Source organism: Chiloscyllium plagiosum, unplaced genomic scaffold, assembly GCF_037043375.1.
Source record: "Chiloscyllium plagiosum isolate Xiang-an unplaced genomic scaffold, Cpla_swu_hap1 HiC_scaffold_5, whole genome shotgun sequence".
In the NCBI taxonomy this organism is placed as follows: Eukaryota; Metazoa; Chordata; class Chondrichthyes; order Orectolobiformes; family Hemiscylliidae; genus Chiloscyllium; species Chiloscyllium plagiosum.
The window spans coordinates 90,403,599-90,429,551 of NW_028270143.1; the positions used below are offsets into that span (position 1 = coordinate 90,403,599).

The 25,953-nt window shown below is 47.5% G+C and overlaps 1 protein-coding gene across 3 annotated transcripts in view; it reads right to left on the reverse strand.

Moving 5' to 3' along the window:
• Positions 1-462: 462 nt before the first annotated feature.
• Positions 463-25,953, reverse strand: part of LOC122550062 (uncharacterized) — a 115,497-nt gene continuing 90,006 nt past the window's right edge. For 2 of the 3 annotated variants that reach the window (XM_087987450.1, XM_043690537.2), the window contains 6 exons: positions 16,820-16,901; positions 13,981-14,073; positions 6,686-6,765; positions 2,702-2,745; positions 2,520-2,599; positions 463-765 (listed from right to left, as the gene is read on the reverse strand). In XM_087987450.1, the coding sequence (XP_087843576.1) occupies positions 643-765; positions 2,520-2,599; positions 2,702-2,745; positions 6,686-6,765; positions 13,981-14,073; positions 16,820-16,901 (502 nt within the window). In that variant the 3' untranslated portion in view covers positions 463-642. Of the gene's footprint in view, positions 766-2,519; positions 2,600-2,701; positions 2,746-4,020; positions 4,160-6,685; positions 6,766-13,980; positions 14,074-16,819; positions 16,902-25,953 lie in introns of those variants that run through there. The other variant, XM_087987451.1, reaches the window with a different exon arrangement.

A 25,953-nucleotide genomic window follows, 5' to 3' on the forward strand; every position in this document is an offset into this window, starting at 1 on the left:
CCTGGCCTCAAGGTGAATAACAATGCAGTCTCGAGTTAAGGTCCAGCACAGACTAGAGGCTAGATGGTGGCGTGGATTGAGTTGGAAGGCTGTTATTCCAAGTTCCTTATTTCTTTATTTTCTGATTTTTTTAATGATCTGTAAGGCTAGACATTTTATTTCTTTTCTTTGCTAGTTTTTTTCCCTAAAAATTTGCACCAAAATACCTTTGTACCTCAGATGATGCTTTAAATGGCGACTTCTAAACTTTTCACTGTACTCATTTGAGTACATGCGACAATAAAGCTAATTCTAATGCTCCATAGGTCCAATGGAGACAGATGGCACCACAATGTTCTCATGCAAAATAACTCAGTACTTACGATGAAAACTGCGTGCATAGATTCTTTGACTAGTCTGGGCGATTGGTAATAACCAGAACCAACCATACTTTATACCTTATGACATACCAATGGCAAGAGTTTAAATTAATCAACTTTATTGATAGTAAACATTACAAAGACAGTCGGGTTTATTTAACAACACTTTTAAATCTTGCAATAACAGATCACATGAGGAATGTGGTATTACTTGGCCAAACGATTAAAATCCAGAGGCTGGGCTGTATGCAATTTCTGGTCCTCCTGTAATTTACTTTCATTGTTAAGAGGAACAGCTGACACGAAGTTCTGTAGCCCATGAAGGAGGACGGGAAGAATATCCCGCATCCTCAGCCTCTGTCTGCTTGTTAAAAGGATGACGTAAAATTTTCTTCAGAAAGCGAACCTGTCATTAAGACCAAGCAAAGAAATAATTTTTCAAATTTGCAGTGGTATTGCAATTTTTTAGTTCATTTTTGGACTTTATATGAATACAGAATGGAATCAAGTTATTCATTGAACAGATTATGTTTCATTATTTTAATTTGACATCAGTTCTTCATTCCTAATTTTACATTAAAGTAGGAATTTGATTTCTCCAATTTAGACATTTGGAAGGAAAGGTCATTAAATTCCAGAAGCTCAGATTAAAAACATTGCCTCTTCACCATTCAGGTAGGACTTAAAAGGACTAGGAATGGTTAGAAGACTGCAAATTGCTGTCAAACAAGAACTGTGCTTTTGGCCAACTTCTTTGAATTCATTCTTCTTTTTGATTTGTCTGCCCAAAGGTTATTATTGATGATTATTTGTTGAAACTTAGCAAAGTGCCACAATTGATTTTACCAGGGGTAGGGCAAGGAGGCAGGCCACAAGTTTCCATCAGTCAGAATAAGGATTGAACCCATATTAGTGGCATTGATCTGCACGACATTTTAGCCATTTAGCTAACCAGCTCTCAATTTTTAGGATCTAGAACACTTTTTCACTTGTTTGAATTGGGATTGCATTTAATCATGTAAGCAAAAAAAGAAATATGATACCAGGTTACAAGGAAAGGTAGGGTCCAAGTTCAAGGAAGAAGCAACCTTTATTCTTTTATAGAATGAAAGCATCAACGTATGCTGCTCAACCATCATTGCTCTTGAAAACGTTGCTGTGAGCCACATGCTTGAACTATTGCAGCCCATATAATATAGGTACCTCACAGTGCTATAGGGAAGGGAGTTCAAGGATTTTGGCCCATCAGCAGTGAAGGAACAGCAACATAGTTCCAAGTTAAGATGTGTGCTGCTTGAGGGGATCTTGTAGATTATAGTTCTTCCATGCATCTGCTGCCTCTGTTTCTCTAGGTAGTAGAAGTTACAGGTTTTGCACTTTGAATGGAGCCTTGGAGAATTGCTGCAATGTACTTTGTATATTGCATATTAGTGGTGGTGAAGAGAGTAGTGATCAAACAGCCTGCTTTGTCCTGGACAGTACTAAGTTTTCATCACACACCTGATTTGTGCCTTGTACATGGTGAACGAGTTTTGGGAGTCAGAAGGCAAGTTACCCATTGCAAAGTTGTTAGTCTCTGACCTGCTCTTGTAGCCAGTGTATTTATGTGGTTAGACCAGTGTAAATTCTGGTCAATGGTAATCCTCAGGCTGTTGCCAGTGAAGGTTAAGGGAAATAATTATATTCTCTCTTTTTGGAGACAGTACTTGCCAAGTACTTTTATGATGCAAGTGTTGCTTAATATTTATCAGGATACCGATAATTACTATGGCTGCTGATAGAAGATCCGTTCAGCAATTTCTTCTGACCAGTGGCTGACTATCACTTTCTACACCATGTTGTTACCTGTTCTCTTCCTTTTCTGAAAGCATCATAATCAAACTAAAGTTTACATCAAACTTATGGTGCATGCTTAACAACAACAATTCTACACATTCATATTAGAATAATAACAGAAAAAATAAGTTCTTAAAAACACCAACATCTTTTTGGGGAGAGGGAACAAATGGTGATAAGACTGCAGTTGTGTCCCATAATGTCCCAACTCCAGACTGGCATATGGAAATTCGCAATGTACAATATTTGCCTTGAAAACAGAGTACTAGGGCTCAAGGGACAAAACTCAACTAATTGAGTAGACCACACATGCAACAAGGTTACCTCAGAAAAGTCATTTCTCTCACTCTTTTTGATTGCTGATTCTGCCATCCAGTTGCGAAGGATGTATCTAGGGTTGACACCTTTAAAAGAAATAATGATATTCAAGTCTTTTTAAAATTATTTTTACAACATAATTCATGAAATAAAGGTTATACCAAGAAAATGATTTTAAAAAGTCATACTTTCCATTCTGGTTTTGCGTGCTTCATCTGTATCCAGTTTGTTCCTGTAAGAAACAATATTTAAAAACATCTCTCTTCTCAGGAGTATTGTGTACATCATTTTGTTTCAAAAGTGCTGAGTTATCATTATTAATAGCATTTTTAGGAAGAATTTGGCGATAAGGATTGGGACTCCCATAGTCCCATGATGAAGTTGCTAGGGATTATGGCATGGAAAGTAGGAGGAAGCCCTGTCAGGATTTCTCCGCAATGTATTCCCTGCCAACAAGGACATTTCCCAAGGCAGGTATTTGAGGCAATTGAAACTAAATTGGAGTAATGTTATGGATTCTGTGGCATTTTGCCAGCATAAGAGTAATGCCCACTGGTGTATGCTCTTTATTCTTGCATGTAATGTGAATGCTGTTGGTAGTACCAACATTTGATGGCCATTCTTAACTCCCCTTAAACTAAGTGACTTGTTAGGCCAGATCAGGTAAGGACAGCAGATGTTCTTCCCTAAAGGACTTTAATAAACCAGATGGAGTTTTATAACAATCAATGATAATCTTCACAATGAAGGCGAGCCTTGTATTCCAGATTTATTAATTGAATTTAAATTCTACCAGCTGCCAAGATAGGATTGGAAATCATATCCACCAAACATTAGCATGGTTTTGGGATTACAAATCCAGCAATATTAACACGATGTCACCGTCATGCTGCACACTGTGTATGGAAGCAGATAGCTTAATGGAGAAGCTTCAACCATGAATGGCCACATTGTGGCTAAGCCCAATCCAACAGTTCTTGATCTGTCCCAGCAGCAGCCAACTCTGGGTGCGCCTGCCCATTGCCTGAAGTTGCTGTCTCTCTGATTGGGCAAGTCTTAGGAATATGAAAGATGGCTAACTCAGAAAAGGAGAAAGTGAGGACTGCAGATGCTGGAGATCAGAGCTGAAAATGTGTTGCTGGAAAAGCGCAGCAGGTCAGGCAGCATCCAAGGTGCAGGAGAATCGACGTTTCGGGCATGAGCCCTTCTTCAGGAATGAGGAAATTGTGCCAAGCGGGCTAAGATAAAAGGTAGGGAGGAGGGACTTGGGGGAGGGGATTTGACTGTCTCCAGTCACAAGGGATGAACTCAGATTTCTCCAGTTTCCTCATTTCCCCTCCCCCCACCTTGTCTCAGTCAAATCCCTTGAACTCAGCACCGCCTTCCTCACCTGCAATCTTCTTCCTGACCTCTCCGCCCCCACCCCCACTCCGGCCTATCACCCTCACCTTGACCTCCTTCCACTTATCGCATTTCTAACGTCCCTCCCCCAAGTCCCTCCTTCCTACCTTTTGTCTTAGCCTGCTGGACACACTTTCCTCATTCCTGAAGAAGGGCTCATACCCGAAACGTCGATTCTCCATGACATCTGCCACCCTTTCCATGAGGACAATGCACTCGTGTAGCAGAGCCACCATCAAGGAAATCTATTGTGAAAGATACACTTGTAACATGTTCCTGTGCATGCAAGTTCTGGGGACAAGTACAAAGCACGTCTTCTGTATTCGGCTAAGTAAGTCCCTGGTCTTCAGCAGTACTCTTTCAGTGTCAGAGTCATGGTGCATCCACCAACTGTAGACTTGTGTGGTATGTTCACCAGATTGTACCGCTGAATCTAACCTAGCAAGAGTGTCCCCTGAGCTGGGTGTCTCTGTGCTGCTGTAGAATGCAAGGGAAGTCAAATGGTGTGCAGGGTGTTCTAGCTAGGTGGATAAAGAACTGGTTCAGCAACAGGAGACACAGAGTAGTAGTTGAAGGGAGTTTTTCAAAATGGAGAAAGGTGACCAGTGGTGTTCCACAAGGATCACTGCTGGGGCCACTCTTGTTTGTGATATACATAAATGATCTGGAAGAGGGCACTGTTGGTATGATCAGCAAGTTTGCAGATGACACAAAGATTGGTGGAGTAGCAGAAAGCATAGGGAACTGTCAAAGAATACAGGAGAATATAGATAGACTGGAGAGTTGGGCGGAGAAGTGGCAGATGGAGTTCAATCCAAGCAAATGTGAGGTGATGCATTTTGGTAAGTCTAATTCTAGAGCCAATTATACAGTAAACGGAAGAGCCTTGGGAAAAGTTGATGAGCAGAGAGATCTGGGAGCACAGGTCCATTGTACCCTAAAGGATGTTGCACGGGTTGATAGAGTGGTCAAGAAGGCATATGGTATGCTTGCCTTCATCGGACGGGGTATTGAGTATAACAGCTGACAGATCATGTTAAAATTATACAAGACATTGGTTCGGCTACATTCAGAATACTGGGTACAGTTCTGATTGCCACATTACCAAAAAGATGTGGACACTTTGGAGAGGGTGCAGCGAAGGTTTACGAGGATGTTGCCTGGTATGGAAAGTGCTAGCTATGAAGACAGGTTGAATAGGTTAGGATTATTTTCATTAGAAAAAAGGAGATTGAGGAGGGACCTGATTGAGGTCAAGAAAAACATGAAGGGTATAGACAGAGTAGATAGAGATAAGCTTTTTCCCAGGGTGAAGGATTCAATAATGAGAGGCCACATTTTAACAGTGAGAGGTGAAAAGTTTAAGGGGGATACACGGCAAGTACTTTACACAGAGGGTGGTGGGTGTCTGGAACGCATTGTCAGCAGAAGTAGTAGAGGCAGGTATGGTAGTTTCATTTAAGATGTGTCTGGACAGATGCATGAGTAGGTGGGGAGCAGAGGGATACAGATGCTTAGGAATTGGGTGACAGGTTTAAACAGTGGATTTGGATCGGCTCAGGCTTGGAGGGCTGAAGGGCCTATTCCTGGGCTGTAAATTTTCATTGTTCTTTGTTCTAACACTTTGCTGGTGCATCTTCTGAAGGGTCACACACCTCCTTGGAAGTAGTACTGCCAATGAGCCTGTGGCCTCTTCTAGCCTGACGTTCCCTGATGCAAGTAATGTCTGTATAAGAGAAGTAACTGGTTGGTGAAGATAAAGAGAAGCTTATTCAGAGAAATGTGTTAATGTTGGTGCTTATCAGAGCTGTGCACTGCATTGTTCACTGGATTGGTGGGCCATTGGTGTCTCTGTATTCCTGCAATGAGATAAACAGAAGGCCTGAGTATAACAGAAATGTTATAACAGGAACAGTTGGTAATCAAGTGTAATTATGAGAAGTGGTGAGGCACCCTTAGTGAATGTGTAGGAAACACTGTGGGCAGGAAGGCTTAGTAGTTTAAGCGGATGAGGTTGAGACTTTGAGAGGTCATCAAGAATGTGATGTTCAAGCTTGCAGTCTATCAGCCTTGGTGAGGTGCATTTTCAATAGTAGTTAGAGCGAGTGATGGCCCATCAGTGAAAAATAATATAGACTCCACTGGGGTGTGAAGGAAATAATTTGCCTTAATCTGACTCTACTGGCCATCTGAGTTATCGTGGCCTTAGTGCTAATCCATGTTCAGATTTACTCCCATATTGGTGCGACGGTGAGCTGTATGGACGAGGACTGACTTAATCTCAGTGACCCTGTTGAGCAACACCTGCAGAGTAGAATCCTTAACACCTGCGGTTAGTTTGGCCTTCTTCAGACCCATTGTTCGGGGTGGTCACCACAGTCTGAGAGGTACTTCCTGGCTTGCAACTCCTGAAGTGTTATTCAGCTGGCCTTTAAATATGATGCTGGAGTCTTTGAATCTGGAGGTTCTCAATAGTGTCAAGAGCTTCCAGCTCACTCAACATACAATTCACTGAGTAACCATGCAACATCTTGCTTTCTCTGGATGAAAAATGGTGATCGTGTGAGAGAACTCGGCCCAGCACACTCATTCCAGTACACCATCCAATTTGCTTACCACCATTCTTTAACTTCAAATGGGTAAATTCCATCCTATTTGCTAAAGAGGACTGGTAGATGGAATTATTGATACAGAAACTGGATTTGTTGTACTTCCAATAATGTCTCAACAGAAGCACTTCAAGAGAGATTGGAGAGCAAATAAATTCCTACCTATTCAACCTTGACAAGTACAGTTTAATCCAGTATGAGAACTTCTTGTGTCTTGCGAGGTCTTGAATGGCCCAGTATTCCTATATCAGAAGAAATACAGTTTAATTATAATGGTAATTTAATACATAAATATCTGCAATAATAATAGAACATCATGTTCTTCAAACCATATTTTAAAAATAAGAGAGTAAGCAGTAGGAATACGTGTACGTCAGGATAGATTATTTGGTCGTTTAAACCTGCTCCAACATTCAAGATGATCTTGGCTGATCTTCTAACTTAATTCCACCTTCCTTCACTATTCCTCTATCCTTAATTACCATGGTATTCAACAATCTATCAACCTTTATCTTGAATGTGCTAAAACTGAGATCCACAGCTCACTGTGGTAGGGAATTCCTAAGATTCACAAGCTAATGTGTAAAGAAAATGCTTGACATCTTAGTTCAAAATAGACAATCCTTTATCTTGAAACTGTGATCCCATGACTTGTATTCCCCAGCCTCTTGGCACATATCCTACAAAGCCCTTAAGAATATTTAAATTAAATCACCTTCCATTCTTCTAAACATGAGGGACTATAGGCTTTGTCTACTCAATCTCGAATCATAGATCAACCCCTCATTCTAAGAACTAGTCTTGTGAATCTTTGTTGTAATCTTTCAAGCGCAAATAAATATTTCCCTAAATGAGGCACTCAAAATTGCACACAACACTCCAAGTGTTGCCCCAACAATGGCATCCATAATTATAGGAAGACATCCTTTCTCTTCATTCTAATTGTTTTGTAAAAAAGCTAACATGCCATTTCTTCTTAATTTTTTGTTGCGACTGCATTTTAACTTTTTGTGATTCATGTAGAAAGATGCAAGGTCCCTCAAGGCAAGCATTCTTGACTCACCAATAAAAAATGTATCCTTGTCATTTATTTTTCCCATCAAGATGGAGAAATGATCATAGCCATACTATATTCCATCTGCAATGACTTTGCAATTACCCAATCTACCTGTATCACTCCAGAACTTCTTTCCATTCTCTTAACTGCCTACGTTCTCACCTAACATATAATCATCGGTAACCATATATATATTACACTTAGCCTTCTCAATCAAATTCATAATGTAATTTATGATATTTCTCATACAGCTAATTACAGCTTTTCAACCGAAAAATGTCTGGTTTATTCTTACTGTTCTGTTCATTAACATTCCTGATTGAAGAGGCCAGGAAGGCATACCAGGATCAGCACCAGGCATACCTAAAAATGGTGAAACCACAACACAAGGCTACTTGCATGCCATATGGTGTAAGCAGCATGCAATAGACAGGGTTAAGTAATCCCACAACCAACAGATCAGATTTAACCTATGCAGTCTGCCACATCCACAATGGTGGAGGACAAGTTAATAATTAGGATGAGGTGAAGAGTCCACAAATGTCCTATCCTTAATGATGGGGAAGCCAGTGCATCCGTGCAAAAGGAAAAGCAGAAGTATTTCCATCAACCTTCAGTGATAATTGCTTCCACCTTGGATCCCTGGCATCACAAATGCCAACCTTAAACCAATTCCATTTACTCCACATGAAATCAAGAAACAAACATATGAGCGTACGAAGCACAAGTAGACTAATTCAGCCCCTTGAGCCTGCTCCATCATTCATTAGGATCATGGTTAATCTGACTGTAACCTTAAAACTACATTCACACCAATCCCTGATAAACCTTCAATGCGTTTCCATCTCTGTCTTTAAAATATGCAGAAGTTCTATTTCAACTATCTTTTCAGGAAGACAGTTCCACAGTCTCTCCATCCTTCGAAATGTTTCTGCCTCAGCTCTGTTTTAAATGTAGACCCCTGATTTTTAAGCTATGCACCCCAGATGTTGATTCCCTTATAAGAGGAACCATCCTCTCCACATCTACCTTGTTAAGAATCTTCAGGACTTACATTTGTCAATCAAATCACACAAGCCTAAAACGCCAAACGTTTCCTTATACGGGAAACTCCCCCCCTTTCCAGGTATTACTCTAATATTCTATTAGACTAAAATGGTTCCAGGATCCTTGCAGAGAGGTTTGTTAGCGCTGTTAGGAAGGATTTAAACTAACTTGGCGGGGGGTGGTATCCTGAGAGAAGGTTCAGCAGGGGGAGATGAACAGCCAAAATTATGAGTTAGCAAGGAAATCAAGATGATATAGAAATTATAGGCTAGTTAAGATACAAGGGACCTAAAACATTAACTCTGGTTTCTTTCCACAGATGGTACCAGACCTGCTGAGTTTTTCCAGCAGTTTCTGTTTTTGTTTCTGATTTCCAGCATCCACAGTTCTTTGTTTTTTTTTTCGTTTCAGACACAAGGCAAGGTTTGGCAAGGTTGGAACGCGAGGAGTGTGACAAACAAGGCAGATGAGTTAAGGACACAAATGAACACATGGGGGGTATGATGTTATTGCTATCATTGAGACATTGTGAAGAGAGGGGAAGGATTGGCAATTCCATAGTTCAGGATATAGAATCTTCAGGCAAGACATGGCAAGAGGTATAGAGAGAGAATTGGTGTAAATAGAGTTGTAATATTGATCAGGGAATCAGTTGTAGGCTTAGTTGGCTGACTACTTCCACCACCCCTACTGCCGTGTCTGCCACTACTTCCAACCCCACCAGCGCCACTCACCTGCATTCTGCTGACACGCCCCCCACAGACCCCACTGTCACTATCCCCACCCCGCAGAACCCCTGCTCATGACTCTATCCCCATTCCCCCCACCATCACACCCACTCCAGGTACTGGCTCCGACCCCACTCCCAGCTCTACACCCACACCAGCTCCCAGCTCCCAGCCCTGCCGAATTTTCACCATCCCTCCCCCTCACTGAGGATGAACGATCAGTCCTCAGCAAAGGACTCACCTTCGTCCCCCTCCGTCCACGCATCAATGAATTTAATACACGCCGTGACATCGAACAATTCTTCCGTCGCCTCCGCCTCCGAGCTTACTTTCACAATCAGGATTCCCGCCCATCTTCCGAGGACCCCTTCGCCCACCTCCAACATACTGCATCCACCTGGACACCCCACACTGGCCTATTACCTGCCCTCGACCTCTTCATTTCCAACTGCCGCCGGGACATTAACCACCTCAACCTGTCGACCCCCCCTCCCCCACTCCAACCTCTCACCCTCACAACGCGCAGCCCTCCAATCCCTCTGCTCCAATCCCGACCTCACCATCAAGCCAGCGGATAAAGGGGGCGCAGTGGTAGTCTGGCGCACTGACCTCTACATCACTGAAGCCAAACGCCAACTCGAGGACACCTCTTCCTACCGCCCCCTTGACCATGACCCCACCCCCCATCACCAAACCATCATCTCCCAGACCATACAGAACCTCATCACCTCAGGAGATCTCCCACCCACAGCTTCCAACCTCATAGTCCGGGAACCCCGCACTGCCCGGTTCTACCTCCTTCCCAAGATCCACAAGCCTGACCACCCTGGCCGACCCATTGTCTCAGCATGCTCCTGCCCACTGAACTCATCTCTACCTACCTCGACACTGTCCTATCCCCCCTAGTCCAGGAACTCCCCACATACGTTCGAGACACCACCCACGCCCTCCACCTCCTCCAAGACTTCCGTTTCCCCGGCCCCCAACGCCTCATCTTCACCATGGATATCCAATTCCTCTACACCTCCATCCGCCATGACCAGGGCCTCCAAGCCCTCTGTTTTTTCCTCTCCAGACGTTCCCAACAGTACCCCTCCACCGACACTCTCATTCGTTTGGCTGAACTGGTCCTCACCCTTAACAATTTCTCCTTTGAATCCTCCCACTTCCTTCAGACCAAAGGGGTACCCATGGGCACACGTATGGGCCCCAGCGATGCCTGTCTCTTTGTTGGCTATGTAGAGCAGTTGATCTTCCGTAATTACACCGGCACCACTCCCCACCTCTTTCTCCTCTACATTGATGACTGCATTGGCGCCACCTCGTGCTCCCGCGAGGAGGTTGAGCAATTCATCAACTTCACCAACACATTCCACCCTGACCTTAAATTTACCTGGACCATCTCTGACACCTCCCTCCCCTTCCTGGACCTCTCCATCTCCATAAGTGACGACCGACTTGACACTGACATTTTCTACAAACCCACCGACTCCCACAGGATTACACCTCTTCCCACCCTACCTCTTGCAAAAATGCCATCCCGTATTCCCAATTCCTCCGCCGTATCTGCTCCCAGGAGGACCAGTTCCACCATAGAACACACCAGATGGCCTCCTTCTTTAGAGACCGCAATTTCCCTTCCCACGTGGTTAAAGATTCCCTCCAACGCATCTCATCCACGTCCTGCACCTCCGCCCTCAGACCCAACCCCTCCAACCGCAACAAGGACAGAACGCCCCTGGTGCTCACCTTCCACCCTACCAACCTTCGCATAAACCAAATCATCCGCCGACATTTCCGCCACCTCCAAACAGACCCCACCACCAGGGATATATTTACCTCCCCACCCCCTCCGCCTTCCGCAAAGACCGTTCCCTCCATGACTACCTGGTCAGGTCCACGCCCCCCTACGACCCACCCTCCCATCCTGGCACTTTCCCCTGCCACCGCAGGAACTGTAAAACCTGTGCCCACACCTCCTCCCTCACCTCCATCTAAGGCCCTAAAGGAGCCTTCCACATTCATCAAAATTTTACCTGCAAATCCACTAATATCATTTATTGTATCCGTTGCTCCCGATGCGGTCTCCTCTACATTGGGGAGACTGGGCGCCTCCGAGCAGAGCGCTTTAGGGAACATCTCCGAGACACCCACACCAATCAACCAAACCGCCCTGTGGCCCAACATTTCAACTCCCCCTCCCACTCTGCCGAGGATATGGAGGTGCTGGGCCTCCTCCACCGCTGCTCCCTCACCACCAGACGCATGGAAGAAGAACGCCTCATCTTCCGCCTCGGAACACTTCAACCCCAGGGCATCAATGTGGACTTCAACAGCTTCCTCATTTCCCCTTTCACCATCTCATCCTAGTTTCTAACCTCCAGCAACACTTGACTTGTCCGGACTTGTCCGACCTGCCCAGCTCCTTTTCCACCTATCCACTCCACCCTCTCCTCCCTGACCTATCACCTTCATCTCCTCCCCCATTGACCTATTGTACTCTATGCTACTCTATCCCCACCCCCACCCTCCTCTAGCTTATCTCTCCACGCTTCAGGCTCTCTGCCTTTATTCCTGATGAAGGGCTTTTGCCCGAAACGTCGATTTTGCCTGTCCTCAGATGCTGCCTGAATTTCTGTGCTCTTCCAGCACCACTGATCCTGACTAGCATTTATTGCCTATTCCTAGTTGCCATTGAGAAGGCGGTGGTGACCTAACCTTTTGAACCATTGCAGTCTATGTGCTGTAGATAGACTCACAATGCCATCAGGGAGTGAATTCCAGGATTTTGACCCAGTAATACATTTTCAATTCAGGGCGGTGAGAGGCTTGGAGGGGAAGTTGCTGACGATGGTGTTTCTACGTGTCTACTGCCCTTGCACTTCTAGGTCGTGGGTTTGGAAGATATTGGCTAACAAACTTTGGCAAACTTCTGCAGTGCATCTTATAGATAATACATACTGCTGCTACTGCACATTGGTGGTGGAAGCAGTGGATATTTGTGATGTGATGCCAATCAAGCAGTCTGCATTCTCTTGGATAGTCATAGAATCCCTAGTGTGGAAGCAGGCCATTTGGCCCATTGGGTCCATACCAACCCTCTGAAAAGCAATACACCCAGACTCACTCCCTGACTCTATCCCTGTAACTGTGCATCCCCATGGCTAATCCATCTAGCCTGCACATTCATGGACACTAGGGGTAATTTAGCGTAGCCCATCCAGCTAACATGCACATCTCTGGACTGTGGGAGGAAACTGGAGCACCTAGTAGAAACCCACACATTCACAGGGAGAATGTGCAAACTCCACACAGACATTCACCTGAGGCTGGAATCGAACCCCAGTCCCTGGCATTGTAAGGTAGCAATGCTAACCACTGAAACACTGTGCTTTTTGGAAGATGTTGGAGCTGCACCGTCCGGACAAGTGGGGAATAGCCAATCACAGTCCTGACCTCAGCCTTGTAAATGCTGGACAAGTGGTGAGTTACTCGCTGCAGTATTCCTAGCCTCTGACCTGCTCTTGTAGCCACTTATATGGTGAGTCTAGTTGAGCTTCTGATCAATGGTAACCCCCAAGATGTTGATAGTGGGAAAACGATGGTAATGCCATTGAATTATCAAGGGGCAGAGGTTAAATTGCATCTTATTGGAGATAGTCAATGCCTATCATTTCTGTGGTGTGAACATTATTTGCCATTTTTCAGCCCAGAATGCGGGTCACTGGGTCCAGTGGACTTGTCAATCTTGGACCCATTAATTTGTCAAGTATGTTCTTTACTCATAATGATTTCTTTAAGTTTCTGATTCTCAACTGATCCTTGATTCCACATTATTTCCAAAATGATATTTGTGTCTTCTATTATGAAAATAGATTTAATAATTTATTTAGAATTAAACTTCTTTTACATTACCGCATTTTGTCATTACATCAAAAATTGCTCATCAATTCTGATTAGTTAACCACACAGGTTTAAGGGTAAAGCTGCCACAATCTACTTGCAGAATTTTACGTTTTAATGACTAATTTTAAAAATGAAGCATGCATAACACTCCAGAGCAAGATGCCAGAGACAGTTTGACTTTATCTTTATGGTCTGTATCAACCTCTTGCTTCAAACCACCTTAAGTGATGCTGATCAACATTAGGTGGCAAGGAACTGCCTGGAGATTATTGGCACGGGAGTGATTAGCAATTGGGAAGCATATCCAGCACAGGGAGGTTGGAACTTTCTTTGTAGAAAAAAATGAATCTAGAATGATTTAGCTTTTAGCACAATAATGTCTATCAGTAGTCAAGATTAATCTCCATGTCACAGTTGCTACCAAAGGGTTTGAAAGAACGGGCTAATGACAATAGTAGCGCAGGGTTGGGGAAGCCCAAGATTTATACCTGGGGTTCAGAAGCATACTCCTCTTCCTCAGTTACTTCCAAGGTTAACCTGGTGAGGAAATCATGTACAGGTTTTTATGTACAGGCTTCAGATCAAATGTTCAGTGTGGCCTCTATCACATTGCTAGGGATCAACCTGTCAAATCAAAGCAGGAATCTATTGCCTTTCCAAGTGGATAAAGTTAAAATTGGTTCACTTGTGTGGAAAGTAAACATGACCATACCATTTACCTCAGAAATGCTGTTAGCCGCAAGTTGTTGTTGTGTAATCTCACTAAGCTGACGAAACGTCATCGTGAAGTCTGCTCTTGTATCTTCCATCAGCTATAAAAATGAAAGAGGTACTTCCAGCACAACTCTATTTATTTTAAAAGTATTGATAGCTTTAAGTTTCTGCTGTCAGAGAAATTACCAAAGCACAAGAAATGATACTAAAAGATTACATGCTTCTGTATTTTAAAACGCATGAAATAAGTATCTATTATTTTAAAGAAAATTGTAAAAAAAAAAGGATGCCTTGTTGCAATTGCCATAGGAATCAATAACATTTTTAAAAAAAACTTCCAGACATCCATCAAAATGAATTGCGTGAGAAGAATTCATATTTTAAGATTTTACTGCAATAAACAAACTAAAATCAACACAGACTAAACATGAGGAGAAAGTGAGGACTGCAGATACTGGAGATCAGAGTCAAAAAGGGTGGCACTGGAAAAGCACAACCGATCAGGCAGCATCTGAAGGAGCAGGAGAGTCGATTCAAGCATTAGCTTTTCATCAGGAATGGGGGGGGGGGGGGAAGAGGCAAAGGAGATGAGGAAACTGATGAAATCCACATTGACTCCTTCTGGTTGGAGGGTCCCAAGGCAGCAGATGAGGTGTTCTTCCTCCAGTTGTCAGGTGGCTAGGATTTGGCGGTGGAGAAGGCAAAGGACTTGCATGGACTTGCCGGAGTGGGAGGGGTTTTGAAGTGGTCTGTCACAGGGTGGTGGGGGTATTTAATGCGTGTGTCCCAGAGATGTTCTCTGAAACACTGGTGTCCTGTTTGCACAATATAGAAGAGACCACATTGAGATCAATGGACACAGTAGATGAGGCGTTTGGATGCACAGGAAAATCTCTGCCGAATGTGGAAGGATCCTTTGGAGCCTTGGATGGAGGTGAGGGGGGATGTGTGGGCACAGGTTTTACACACAGGGGAAGGTGCCAGGAGTGGAGTGTGGGGTGGTGGAGGGCCGTGGATGAGGGGTCCCTCATTAGGTCCATGGGTTCTCAGGTTCTGAGAAGAAAATTTAAGCAGCTTCTCAGAGATGTGACCTTATAGATTCAAGACCAAACCCATCCTGGCTTTTCTTAGCAGGATCCCTTCTCCTGCCACATTATAGTAGGCTTTTCAGGGTCTTTTGAAAGTCATTTCACTCAGTCTATTAAGTATCCTTGAACTGATTTCCAGCTGGATTCCACTGACGCTTTGGTTCTAAATTTCCAAAAATTCTATCCTTGTTCTTTTCAATCAAAAAAATCAACTCTTTTAGCATTCTGCTCTCCCAAGTGTAATTTTTCTGCCTCTCCAAATCACAGCACGTCTCTATACTTTGAAAGTATGTCACACTGACCAAGTCATCTGGGCTAACTCCAAGTATATTTTATGACAATTTCAGCATCCTCTATTTGAAGACACTGGATATTTAACGTTATAGGTGGGGCGCAGTAGTCAGGAAATCTCCCAGCCCAGTGGTACTCCCCCCAGGAAGTAGTGCCTTGACAGACACAATTTTTGTTTTTGGGGAGTGGGGGTATACTGGAGACAGATCCACTGCCCTTAGAAACAGTTCAAGGTGGACACAAAGGTGCCCCTCCACTCCTTGTAGGTGTTTCATTCAATAACAGGCCCTCACACCCTCACCCAGTCCCATGCCCTTTTCCATGACAAATCTTGCTCCCTCATCCCCTCTCATTGGCATCTCATACTGTCCATTTAAATCCATGCATCTGAACTTAGCCAATAGCCCTTCATGTATCCCACGCCAATCCAGGCCCCTCCACCAACTCTCAGTAGTCTCTTAATATAACTAGTGAACCCTATAGTAAAATGGCATGTTTTAAAAAAACTTCAGTTGTTCAGAATTTTTAAAAAAATTAACTGCTGCTACTACAACCCTATAATGGTGTGCACTAACCAGCCATCAAAATACACCTGCTTATCTTGTAAAAATAAATACTAAACTAATGGAAAAAAAAAAGAGAAAACACTGGTGTCCTGTTTGCCCAATATAGAAGAGACCACATTGAGATCAATGGACACAGTAGATGAGGCGCTTGGATGTGCAGGAAAATCTCTGCCGGATGTGGAAGGATCCAGACAATGTTTCCCTTTTGCGGCGGCTACTTCAACAAACTAATAGAAGCCCAGGTTCTCAGGCAAGCCTCATAATGCAAGGTGCAGGCTTGTTCCCTACACACTTCCACCCAAAAATTGGCAATGTCAAGAATGGGAATGAAATCACTTCCCATGTGTTATTTTTAAAGATCGGCAGAGTCTCTCTGACGTGGCAAAGTTAAGCCCTGTTTTGCCTCAAATGAAAAAAGACAACTTAAAACATATCTGCCTTTTAAGGTCCTGCAAAAATCTGCGAAGAAGAACAATTTTCCAGTGTACACTTAAGCATTGCTTAGGTTTTAGCACTTCTACCTCTATTTCAACAGCCAAGACATTTCTCCTCAGCCCAATTCCAGTCAAACACATGATTTTAGAGTGAGATATTCAGAATAAGGGTGCCAACAGTCACTTTGAATACAATGGGAGGAAGGTTTTAACGATAGAAGCTAACATGGAAGTCAAGAGGAAAGTTCATTGACAGTAGTTTAGTGGGAATAAGGCCAAAGTGCAAAAAAAAAGTGCTATAAATAAAATGAGTTCACAGGACTCAAGGTGAGACAGAGAAAGATACAGCTTCAGAACTTAGCAAGGTTTGCATGCAGGACTATTTGGCTTATTGTACAATGAAGGGGAAAAACAATAGAGGTACCTGAAGACATGGTCTCAAATTTAGTGAGACAATATACTTACCTTCAACAAGTAGGCAATCAAATAGTCATCATTATTATCATGTCCAATCAAGCCCAACTTTGCTCTGAACAATTCCATTAATCTAAAAATTAATGAGAAAATAAATGAGTTATAATGTTATTGTTAATGACATCCATTTACCAATCAGCACTTTCAGGCAAAATTTCAAAACCTTTTTTATTACAAGGCTAATGGACTAGCAACAGAAATATGAATGGACATTAATTTCAATCCAAATATTAACAAAGTCATAAACAGTTTCTAATCAGCAAATGAAAATGCAGCATTGTTTAAAAGGGTTTGTATGTTTACAGATGAATTTAATTTGAGTTCTTTTTATAAACCTTAGAACCATTTGGCGAATAGAAAAATCTCTTGGAAGTCAAATATAGACTATTGTGGAGATTCTGTGGATCTACTACTGCCAGACTAAATGTAAAAGCATCCATTACATTCTTTTCTTTCCAGGATCAGTAAAGATGTTATACAAAGCTACTCCATTTACTCAATTGTTTGCTGAAGCAAGGGATTTAGCTTCACAGTGGGAGCATATTCAATAAATAGCACCATTATGCTCCACATTTTTGGATCAGTACTCACAACCCAGAGCTTTTCACTGCTTTGAGGAAAAGTGAGGTAAAAATCGGTGGAAGATGTAAAGGAGTGGTAAAGACAACATCCAACTTTGATGCAACATGTGAAGATTTAATAGACCAAATCAGATTTAACTTGGTGTGTATTTTTAGAAGATATAGAAGTATCAGGTGCTGGTAGTTCCTGCTATTAATATTTCAAACTGTGGAAGAATGTTTGGTAAGGGCTGGCTCTTAATGTAGAAGTAAGAACAATGGGTTTTCATTCTTTTTGTACAACAGAACTTTTTCCAGCTTTCTTTGTTCTGCTGAATTTATGCCAGAATAATGATGAATCAGTATACAGAGGGGAGATGCAGCGGCTAACGGACTGCTGCAGAGCCAACAACCTGTCTCTGAACGTGGACAAGATGAAAGAGATGGTCATTGACTTCAAGAGGGCATGGAATGACCACTCTCCGCCGGACATTGATGGCTTCACTGTGGAGACCGTGAAGAGCACCAAATTTCTTGGTGTACACTTGGCGAAGAATATCACCTGGACCCTCAGCTAAGAAAACCCAGCAGCGTCTCTGCTTTCTGCACAGGTGGAGAAAAGCCCACCTCCCACTACCCCATCCTCACCATATTCTACAGAAGGTTCACTGAGAGTACCCTGAGCTGCTGCATCACTGTCTGTTTCGGGTATTACAGCGTCTTGGATCGTAAGACCGTACAACAGATAAAGAGGACAGTTGAGAAGATCATCAGGGTCTCTCTTCCCACTGCAAGCGGGCATCAGAGTCGCCCCGCATTTGCCACGGGACTATGCCTACATCGGTAAAACTATAGGAATTCATTTTGTGTTTTAAACGGCAGCCGCAGCTTAAACCCACAGAACTCAGCAGCTGCCGGTCCGCCCACGTGACCAGGAGATGGGAGCCAGAGGACAGATCAAATCCACACTAGGCCAGACACTAACCATGACTCATAGACCGAAACTCCGGAGCTAATTAATATGGAAACCCATCTCCTAATCAAATCAAGAGACTGACTGAAACACACCCATATTCATCAATACAGAACCATCCTGACACAAAGGTCAGGCATTCACCAGACAGGAACGAACAGACTAATACACACCAGCACCCCAAGGGAAGAAAGGGGGGTGCTAGCCCCCAGCCCTCACAGAGAGAGACAAGCAGATAGTACCCGGACCCGTTTACATAATCCAATTAGCACCCTATTGTGTGTACACTGCAACTCTCCTGGGACGGCAGGAAACCCACCATTTGCACCTACTCCAGCGATGATGGGGAACTATCATCCCATTCATACTCAAAATCCTCACATCCTGACAAAGAAAGGTATATAATGTGTAGCAGCGCGCGGGAACAGCAGAACAGCCGAGATTCGGACCTCGGTTGGTCTCCGCCGGTGTTACCGTATCAATAAACGTTACCGATTGTTGAACTGCACTCTGGGCTCGGACTGATATCATTTCATCCGCGCTAACAATTGGGGGCTCGCTAACAATTGGGGCCTCGTCCGGGATAACGACGGCTGCTGGATCCCTGCGACGGCACTGGGTGAGTATCTTTACTCTTTTACTTCTCACGTAAAAATCACCCAGTGCCCCGCAAGGGACTTCACTGCCGGCCGTTATCTGAACCTGTGAACAGAGTGAGTCCGGCAGTCGTGTAACGGTAGAGTCTCTTTAAAAGTGTGTGTGTGTGTGTGTGTGTGTGTGTGAGTGATCCTTCGCGGGTGGGCGATTGGGGTCGCGGAACACTAGTAAATGTGTGCTTGATTATTATTATTGTCGTTTATTGTTAATGTGCTACTGTGACTGACGGACTATCCTTGGACCGACGACTTTAGGTACGACCCCGACAGATTGACCCCCCCTGTTTAAAAACCGACCAAACAAGCCTTCCTGGTTGACCTCTGCAGTGGGAGATAGGGGACCCCATTGTACGTTGAGCCCGGTTTTAGCGCCTTCATTGTGTACGCGGTAGAGGCTGGGAGGTCTACGCGCGCTACAAGAAGGGAAGTCCTCCAAACCAGCCCGAGACGCGGAGCCTCTGGGCCAAGCGACGGTTACGCACTCTGCCCATTGACTTCGCGGTCCCGAGGTGTTGGCCTCTGCAGGATCAGGCGCGGTTAGGTCTGAGTTCACGCCCCCCCCTTGCACTCGGGCCCCTGGTTCACACCCAGTGTTCGTGGGGTACACACAGCCGCTGAATGTCAGGCGGTGAGAGAGAGACTCACGGAAACCCGGGGTCGCGCGCTCAGGAATCGACACGCGCCCCCGTCTGTAACTATCCCCACCCCTGCCCAGGTTGACCCGCGGGGCTAGGGTTCGACTTACAGGGAGTGGGCTCCCCGACTGTGAGATTAATAAGCTAGTGCCAGCGACATCCATTAGCACGCCTGCTAGCTTTACTTTAGTTTAGCTTCTGTCAAGTTACACCCGCTGCGCCCCTACCATGGGTGGAAGCGCGGCTGAAGACCTAGATTGGGGGCCGGAGGGTTCCCTTACCCGTTTTATAGCTGTCGAGAATAAAAAAGTTATTAAGGCTATGCTTCGCTCAGGCTGGCGACCCGCTGGATGTACAGCGCGAGTGGTTGGCCCGCCAGAAGAAAGATAGGTATGAGAAAGCTTGCGTCCTGGTGCTACAGGCACACGTCAGGCTTGCTGGCAAGGTTCAGCTTTATGTCCAAGACAAGAAAAAGCAGGCCACAGAGCACCTAGAAGCCCAGGCGCTTGCTGCCCGTACGGTTTTACCGACCTTATCCAATGCGCCCAGCGCCCTGCCGTCCCCCACCTGGGACTGGGAGGGGCTCACGGACAATCCGGACCCCTGGGAATCGCGCACGGGCTATGCCCGTGAAGTCCCGGTGAAAGTTGAATATACCCCCGGGGGAGGGGAGAGGGGACGGGCTACAACCCTTGCCCATAACCCCCGCCTTAAGATGACCTACGTCTCCCTGACCCCGGGTGACACCATGAAACTTCTGGACAGGCTCCCCGCCCTTAAGCCTCGGCACAATAACGCTGAATTTTGGCAGAGGCTTAGGGAGATGCAGATCTGCCACAACCTTCACAACAGGGACGTGGCCGGCCTGGTCTGGACCAAACTCCTGGAGAACCTGTGGTCCAGGCTCCAGCCCGCGAACCTGAATGGGTCCTGGTGCGCTGACCTCAGCGACAGCCGTCGCGAACAGGAGGTTTCCCTCGCCGACTTCAAGGCTGATGTCAGTGAGGCGCTCGGCCATACACCGGTTCACTGGAACGCCATTGTGGGTATCACTCAGAAACCTGGGGAGGGCGCCCAGGAATATGGGGTCCGCAAGTTTGAGGTGTTCCGAGCACACAGCGGGGTTCCCGACGCTGATAGGCAGAACCCCGCATTCGTCCAATTATACAAAGACGGCCTGAGCCCCGCACACCAGGCAGTCCTATGGACGGGCCTCGTGCCCTATGTCACCTTTGCGGAGCTTGAGAACTGGGCCACGTCCTTTGACAACCGAGCGGCGCCCGCCGTTGCGGCAGTTTCGATGGACGAACCGGATGTTTGCTTCTGCTGCAAACGGACGGGGCACCGCAAAGCCCAATGCCCGCTCTCTTTCCGACGCCCCTGGGGTCCGGGTCCGAAGGGGGACCAGCCACCTTCACAGCCGCACTCCTCGCGCCCCCACGACCAGGATCGCCCCAGACAAGGGGTCAACAGCGACCCCAGCCCCCACAACCCAAGCCCGAAACCCACCATCCCCGACTGGGATCAACTCAGTCGGGGCCAGCTGCTCGAGCTTTTACAGCTGCTCGCCCGACGCAAAGACTGAGTAGCGTCAGCCCCCGTCCCGGGAGCCGACCCCGTATCTGGGTTTCCGCATCGCTAGGGGGCCGCCGATGCAAGATTTTGATTGATACGGGGGCGTCGGTCTCCCTCCCCGACCTCGACCTTCCCTCAACCCACCACTCCATTTCCATTAAAGGGGTTGGGGGAAGCTCGGTTATTGCACGCCGAAGTGAGGCCGTCCTCCTAGAGGTAGACAACATTTTACTCCCCGTGCATTTCTGGGTTTGCCCAAACTCGGAGGGGACGATTATGGGTATCAGCCTTCTGGGCGAACTGGGGGCGGTGGTGGACGCGTACCACCACCGCCTCCTGTGGACATCCCGCAAATTTCACAAGAGCGCCCCCGAGGGTAGATGGGTGCCCACTAAATCCGTCGCTGCGCTAGCCCCCAGTGTGCCCATCACCTGGGACGGTGCCTTCGGGGTCGTCTGCCAACTAGTCCCGGAGGTGTGGGCCGCGAGCAAGCAGGACTGCGGCCTCGTCCGCTCCCCTCCTGAGCGGATACCCGGTCCCATACACGCCCCGCACCGAAAATATCCGATTAAACCTGAAGCGCTGTGCACCACTGAGGCAATCGTTGCTGAGCTCACCCGGCACGGCGTCCTGTGCCCCACAGTGTCCACCACCAACTCCCCGATATGTCCAGTCCGGAAGCTGGATGGGAGCTACAGGCTCACCATCGACTACACGGCACTCAATAGGATCACCCCCAGAGAGCACCCTCTCGTAGCCAGCCTGACCACCATCTTCAACGGCCTCGAACCCTCACATCGGGTCTTTACGGTCCTGGACGTGGCGAATGGCTTTTGGTCCATTCCCCTGCACCGTGACTCACAGGACAAGTTTGCCTTCACGCTGCGGGACAGACAGTATACATGGACCCGCCTGCCGCAGGGCTTCCACAACAGCTCTAACATTTTCCACAGGGTCATGAGCCGGACCCTGGAGGGGTGCGACCTCTCCCCCTTCTCGAGCACCCTCCTACAGTATGTAGACGATCTTTTGATCGCGTCCACCACCTTGGAGCCCTGGCCGCCGTCCTGCGGACCCTCGGCCGGGCAGGATTCAAAATAAGCCCCACAAAGGCCCAGGTCGGACTGGCTAAAGTCCAGTACTTGGGACACGACATCAGCCAAGGAAGCAAGACCCTACCCCCTGACCGCAAGTCGGCCATCGGCAATATGCCGTGGCCGGACACATTCAGGGGAATCCGCCGCGTCTTGGGGCTTTTTAACTACTGCCGCTCTTTCATTGCACATTTCGCCACTATCGCCGAACCCATTCAGCGCCTACTGAAGGGGGGCAGGCCAGGAGTGGAGAGGGTGGTATGAGGCCCCAACAGGACGATGCTTATTCTAAGTTAAAGTCTCATCTCCTCAGCGCCCCGGCCCTGCGCCTCCCCGACTTATCAAAGCCCTTCCACATCTTTTACGGCCTCGAAGGGGGGTCTTACAGCGCTGTTGTCACCAAAACCTCAGGCGACCACAAGACCAGTGGGTTACTACTCCACAAAGGAGTCCCCGGTGGTGAAGGGCATGCACCGCTGCATAGCGGCGCTGGATTGCGCCGCATGGGCGGTCCGGGTGTGTGAGCCGGTCACCATGTCCGGCCAGATAATTTTACACACTAGACACACGATAGTCAAACTCCTGAATACGGGACGCCTCCGGACGGTCTCGGATGCCCGCAGGGCAACTTGGGAGGCGGTTCTCCTCCCCCGGGACCAGTCCATTCAGATCGTTAGGGACACAGGGCCAAACCCCGCCGACGGGATTATCACGGTAGGGGAACCCCACCAGTGCCAGGCCGCCATTGACTCGGCGGAGGGGGACTGCGTGGCCAACAGCCCGGTCCCTGATCCCGACCTGACCTTGTATGTGGACGGCTCACGTAGGCTTGTCGAGGGGTCCTACCAAACGGGATGGGTAGTGGTCGACCATACCAGGACCACCCGAGCACAGGGCACGATGGGGGGCGACACCTCCGCCCAGGTCGCGGAGCTGGTCGCCCTCACCGCTGCACTCCGCCTGGGAACAGGCAAGCGGGTAAACGTCTTTACCGACAGCCAGTACGTTTTCGGGGTAGTCCATGATTACATGGCAGCGTGGAGCCGCCGGGGCTTTATTACGGCCGGCGGTGGCCAGCTTAAACACAAAAATACGGTCCGCGATCTGGTGGCGGCTGCACGCCTCCCCCTGCTCGCCGCGGTGGTGAAAAGCAAAGCACACCAGCGGTCCACCACCGCTGAACAGCTAGGGAATCATTGGGCTGACCTGGCTACCAAGGCCGCCGTGGGCGCGGCGCTACCGCCCGCGTATGCAGCACCGGCTACTGAGTTCCGGGACGTGAACGTCCTGGACGTCCTGAATTGCGCACAGCCCGGAGAGGTAGAGGACTGGCTGGCAAAGAGCGCAGCCCGCGACCCCAATGGAGTGTGGCGGCACTGCGGGAGTGTCGTGGCCCCCGCGGCCATCAGAACGACCTTGATGCAACTACACCACGAGCCAGACCATGCGGGCCGTGACGGAACGCTTGCTAGGCTCCAGACCGACTGGTGGTGGCCCGGCCTCGGCCGCAACGTGGCCAAACACTGCCGCCAATGCGTTGTCTGCGCCCAGCATAACCCGGGACGGCCCCTGCGCATTCCCCTGGCGCACCAGCCACGACCCAAGCGGCCCTGGGAGAACCTCCAGGTTGATTTCACAGGCCCCCTACTCTCTGTGGCAAGAAGTATTGCCTGGTGATCGTTGACCATTTCACGCGCTGGGTTGAAGCCTTCCCTACACGGGAAGCCTTCCCTGTACATCCGCCACCGTGGCCAGAGTGCTGGCCTTCAACATCTTCCTGCGCTGGGGGGGTCCCCCTCCAGATTGACTCGGACCAGGGCACGCACTTCACCAGACGCGCAATGAAACTGGCCTGCCGCCTCCTAGGCATCAGACAGGGCTTCCACGTCCCGTTCCATCCCCAGAGCTCCGAGATGGTCGAGTGCATGAACCAGACCCTCAAAGCGGCGATCGCCTTCAGGGCAGGGCTGGGTGGACGTTCTGCCCTGGATACTGATGCGCTTAAGGGCCACCCCAGGCCGCTCCACCGGCCTCACTCCCTTTGAGCTCATGACGGGGAGGGCCATGCGACTACCAGAGAACGTCATGGTCGGGGGGGAAGACATGGCCCCCCCTGAGGGACAGGATGACGCGCTATATCAGGCAGCTGGACGCGCAGCTGCGGGCCCTTAGACAAACTGCGTGCGACCAGCAGGACATTAGGGACCAGACAAAACTGCAACCGCATCTGCTCGCCCAACCCCTTCCCGGCGTTGGGGACAAAGTCCTGGTCAGGGCCGCCCCCAACCAGCCCGGCTTCGCCCCCCGGTGGCTGGGACCGCACGAAATCATCCTCACCAGCGACACTTGCGCCTGTGTCGACATGAAAGGAAAGGGCAGATGGAAACACTGGTCCCAGCTTAAACCCTTCCCTTAAGCCCCGACCGAACAGACACCCCCCCCCCACCCCTTTTTGACTTGACTCTAACTGCCTCCTTTTTCTCCTTACAGCGCGAAGGGCGGACCGGTCCGGGGGGGCCTGCTCCTACACACACTAACCCTACACCCTTGGTAAGGGTGCCCCTCTCTCTCCCTCTCTTCCCACAGATAATGCTTCACCGGTGCACCGCTCTCCTCCCTGCTCTCCTCTTCGCCCTACAACTGATGCCTTCTTTCGCCGAGATACATGACAACTTCTACCGCCACGGTGTTGCCTTCAACGCATCCGACGCCACTGTATTCCTGCAAGGGACAAGCCCGACGAGATCGGCGCGTTCTACAACGCCTGGCTGGAGGCCCTCCCGGGCGTACAGACACTCTGTTTATTCTGCACGTCGGAGCGCAACCCGCGGCCGACCTGCCTCCGGCCTGCTGAGGTGATGGACTTGGGGGGGGTTGCATGTTCGGGACAATGTGTGCCATGCCGGAGGACCTCGCCTCTGACCCGGCCTTTGATGCTTTTACTTTACGGGATCTCTAATTATTCTTGAGCTTATCTGATCATTCTTCATGTGCAAATCAACAGCAGTGACTCTTAAGATAGCCTTCATTCATCTGCAGTCCATGACTGCCTAAAAGGTTTGTGAACGAGAAATCATATCCTCCATACTGTAGCATAAAAACTGGACTGGGTATTAATAGTCTGTAGGTCTCTAACAAAAAAATGTCCTGCAATGTTGTGAAGATGCAGAGCTTCCTGGCTTGTACGCATTGTCAAATTATTGCCCTATACAGTACTCACAGCCATGCACAGTTGAGCCTGACTTCTGAAGCGATGGGAAATTATTGTACCAAATGTTCAAACATTGTAGTACAGAGTATACATGCACAGTTGAGCCTGACTTCTGAAGCGATGGGAAATTATTGTACCAAATGTTCAAACATTGTAGTACAGAGTATCATTCTTTATAGTGGCCTTTGTACAAGCATTAGCATTATGTCACTCAGGAAAAGTTTATGATTTTTAAAAGAAAACTGATTCATCACTGCTCAAGCTTTGATCCACTTACTTTCCTGCTTTCTATGTCTTAGCATGACTTCAAACAAAGGATTTAAATATTATGTCAGTGCAGCAATCAAAATAGGACTTCACAGATATTCCGTGATATAACCATTCTTGCTGGAATTTATAATTGTGTTCTTAGGTGTCCCCT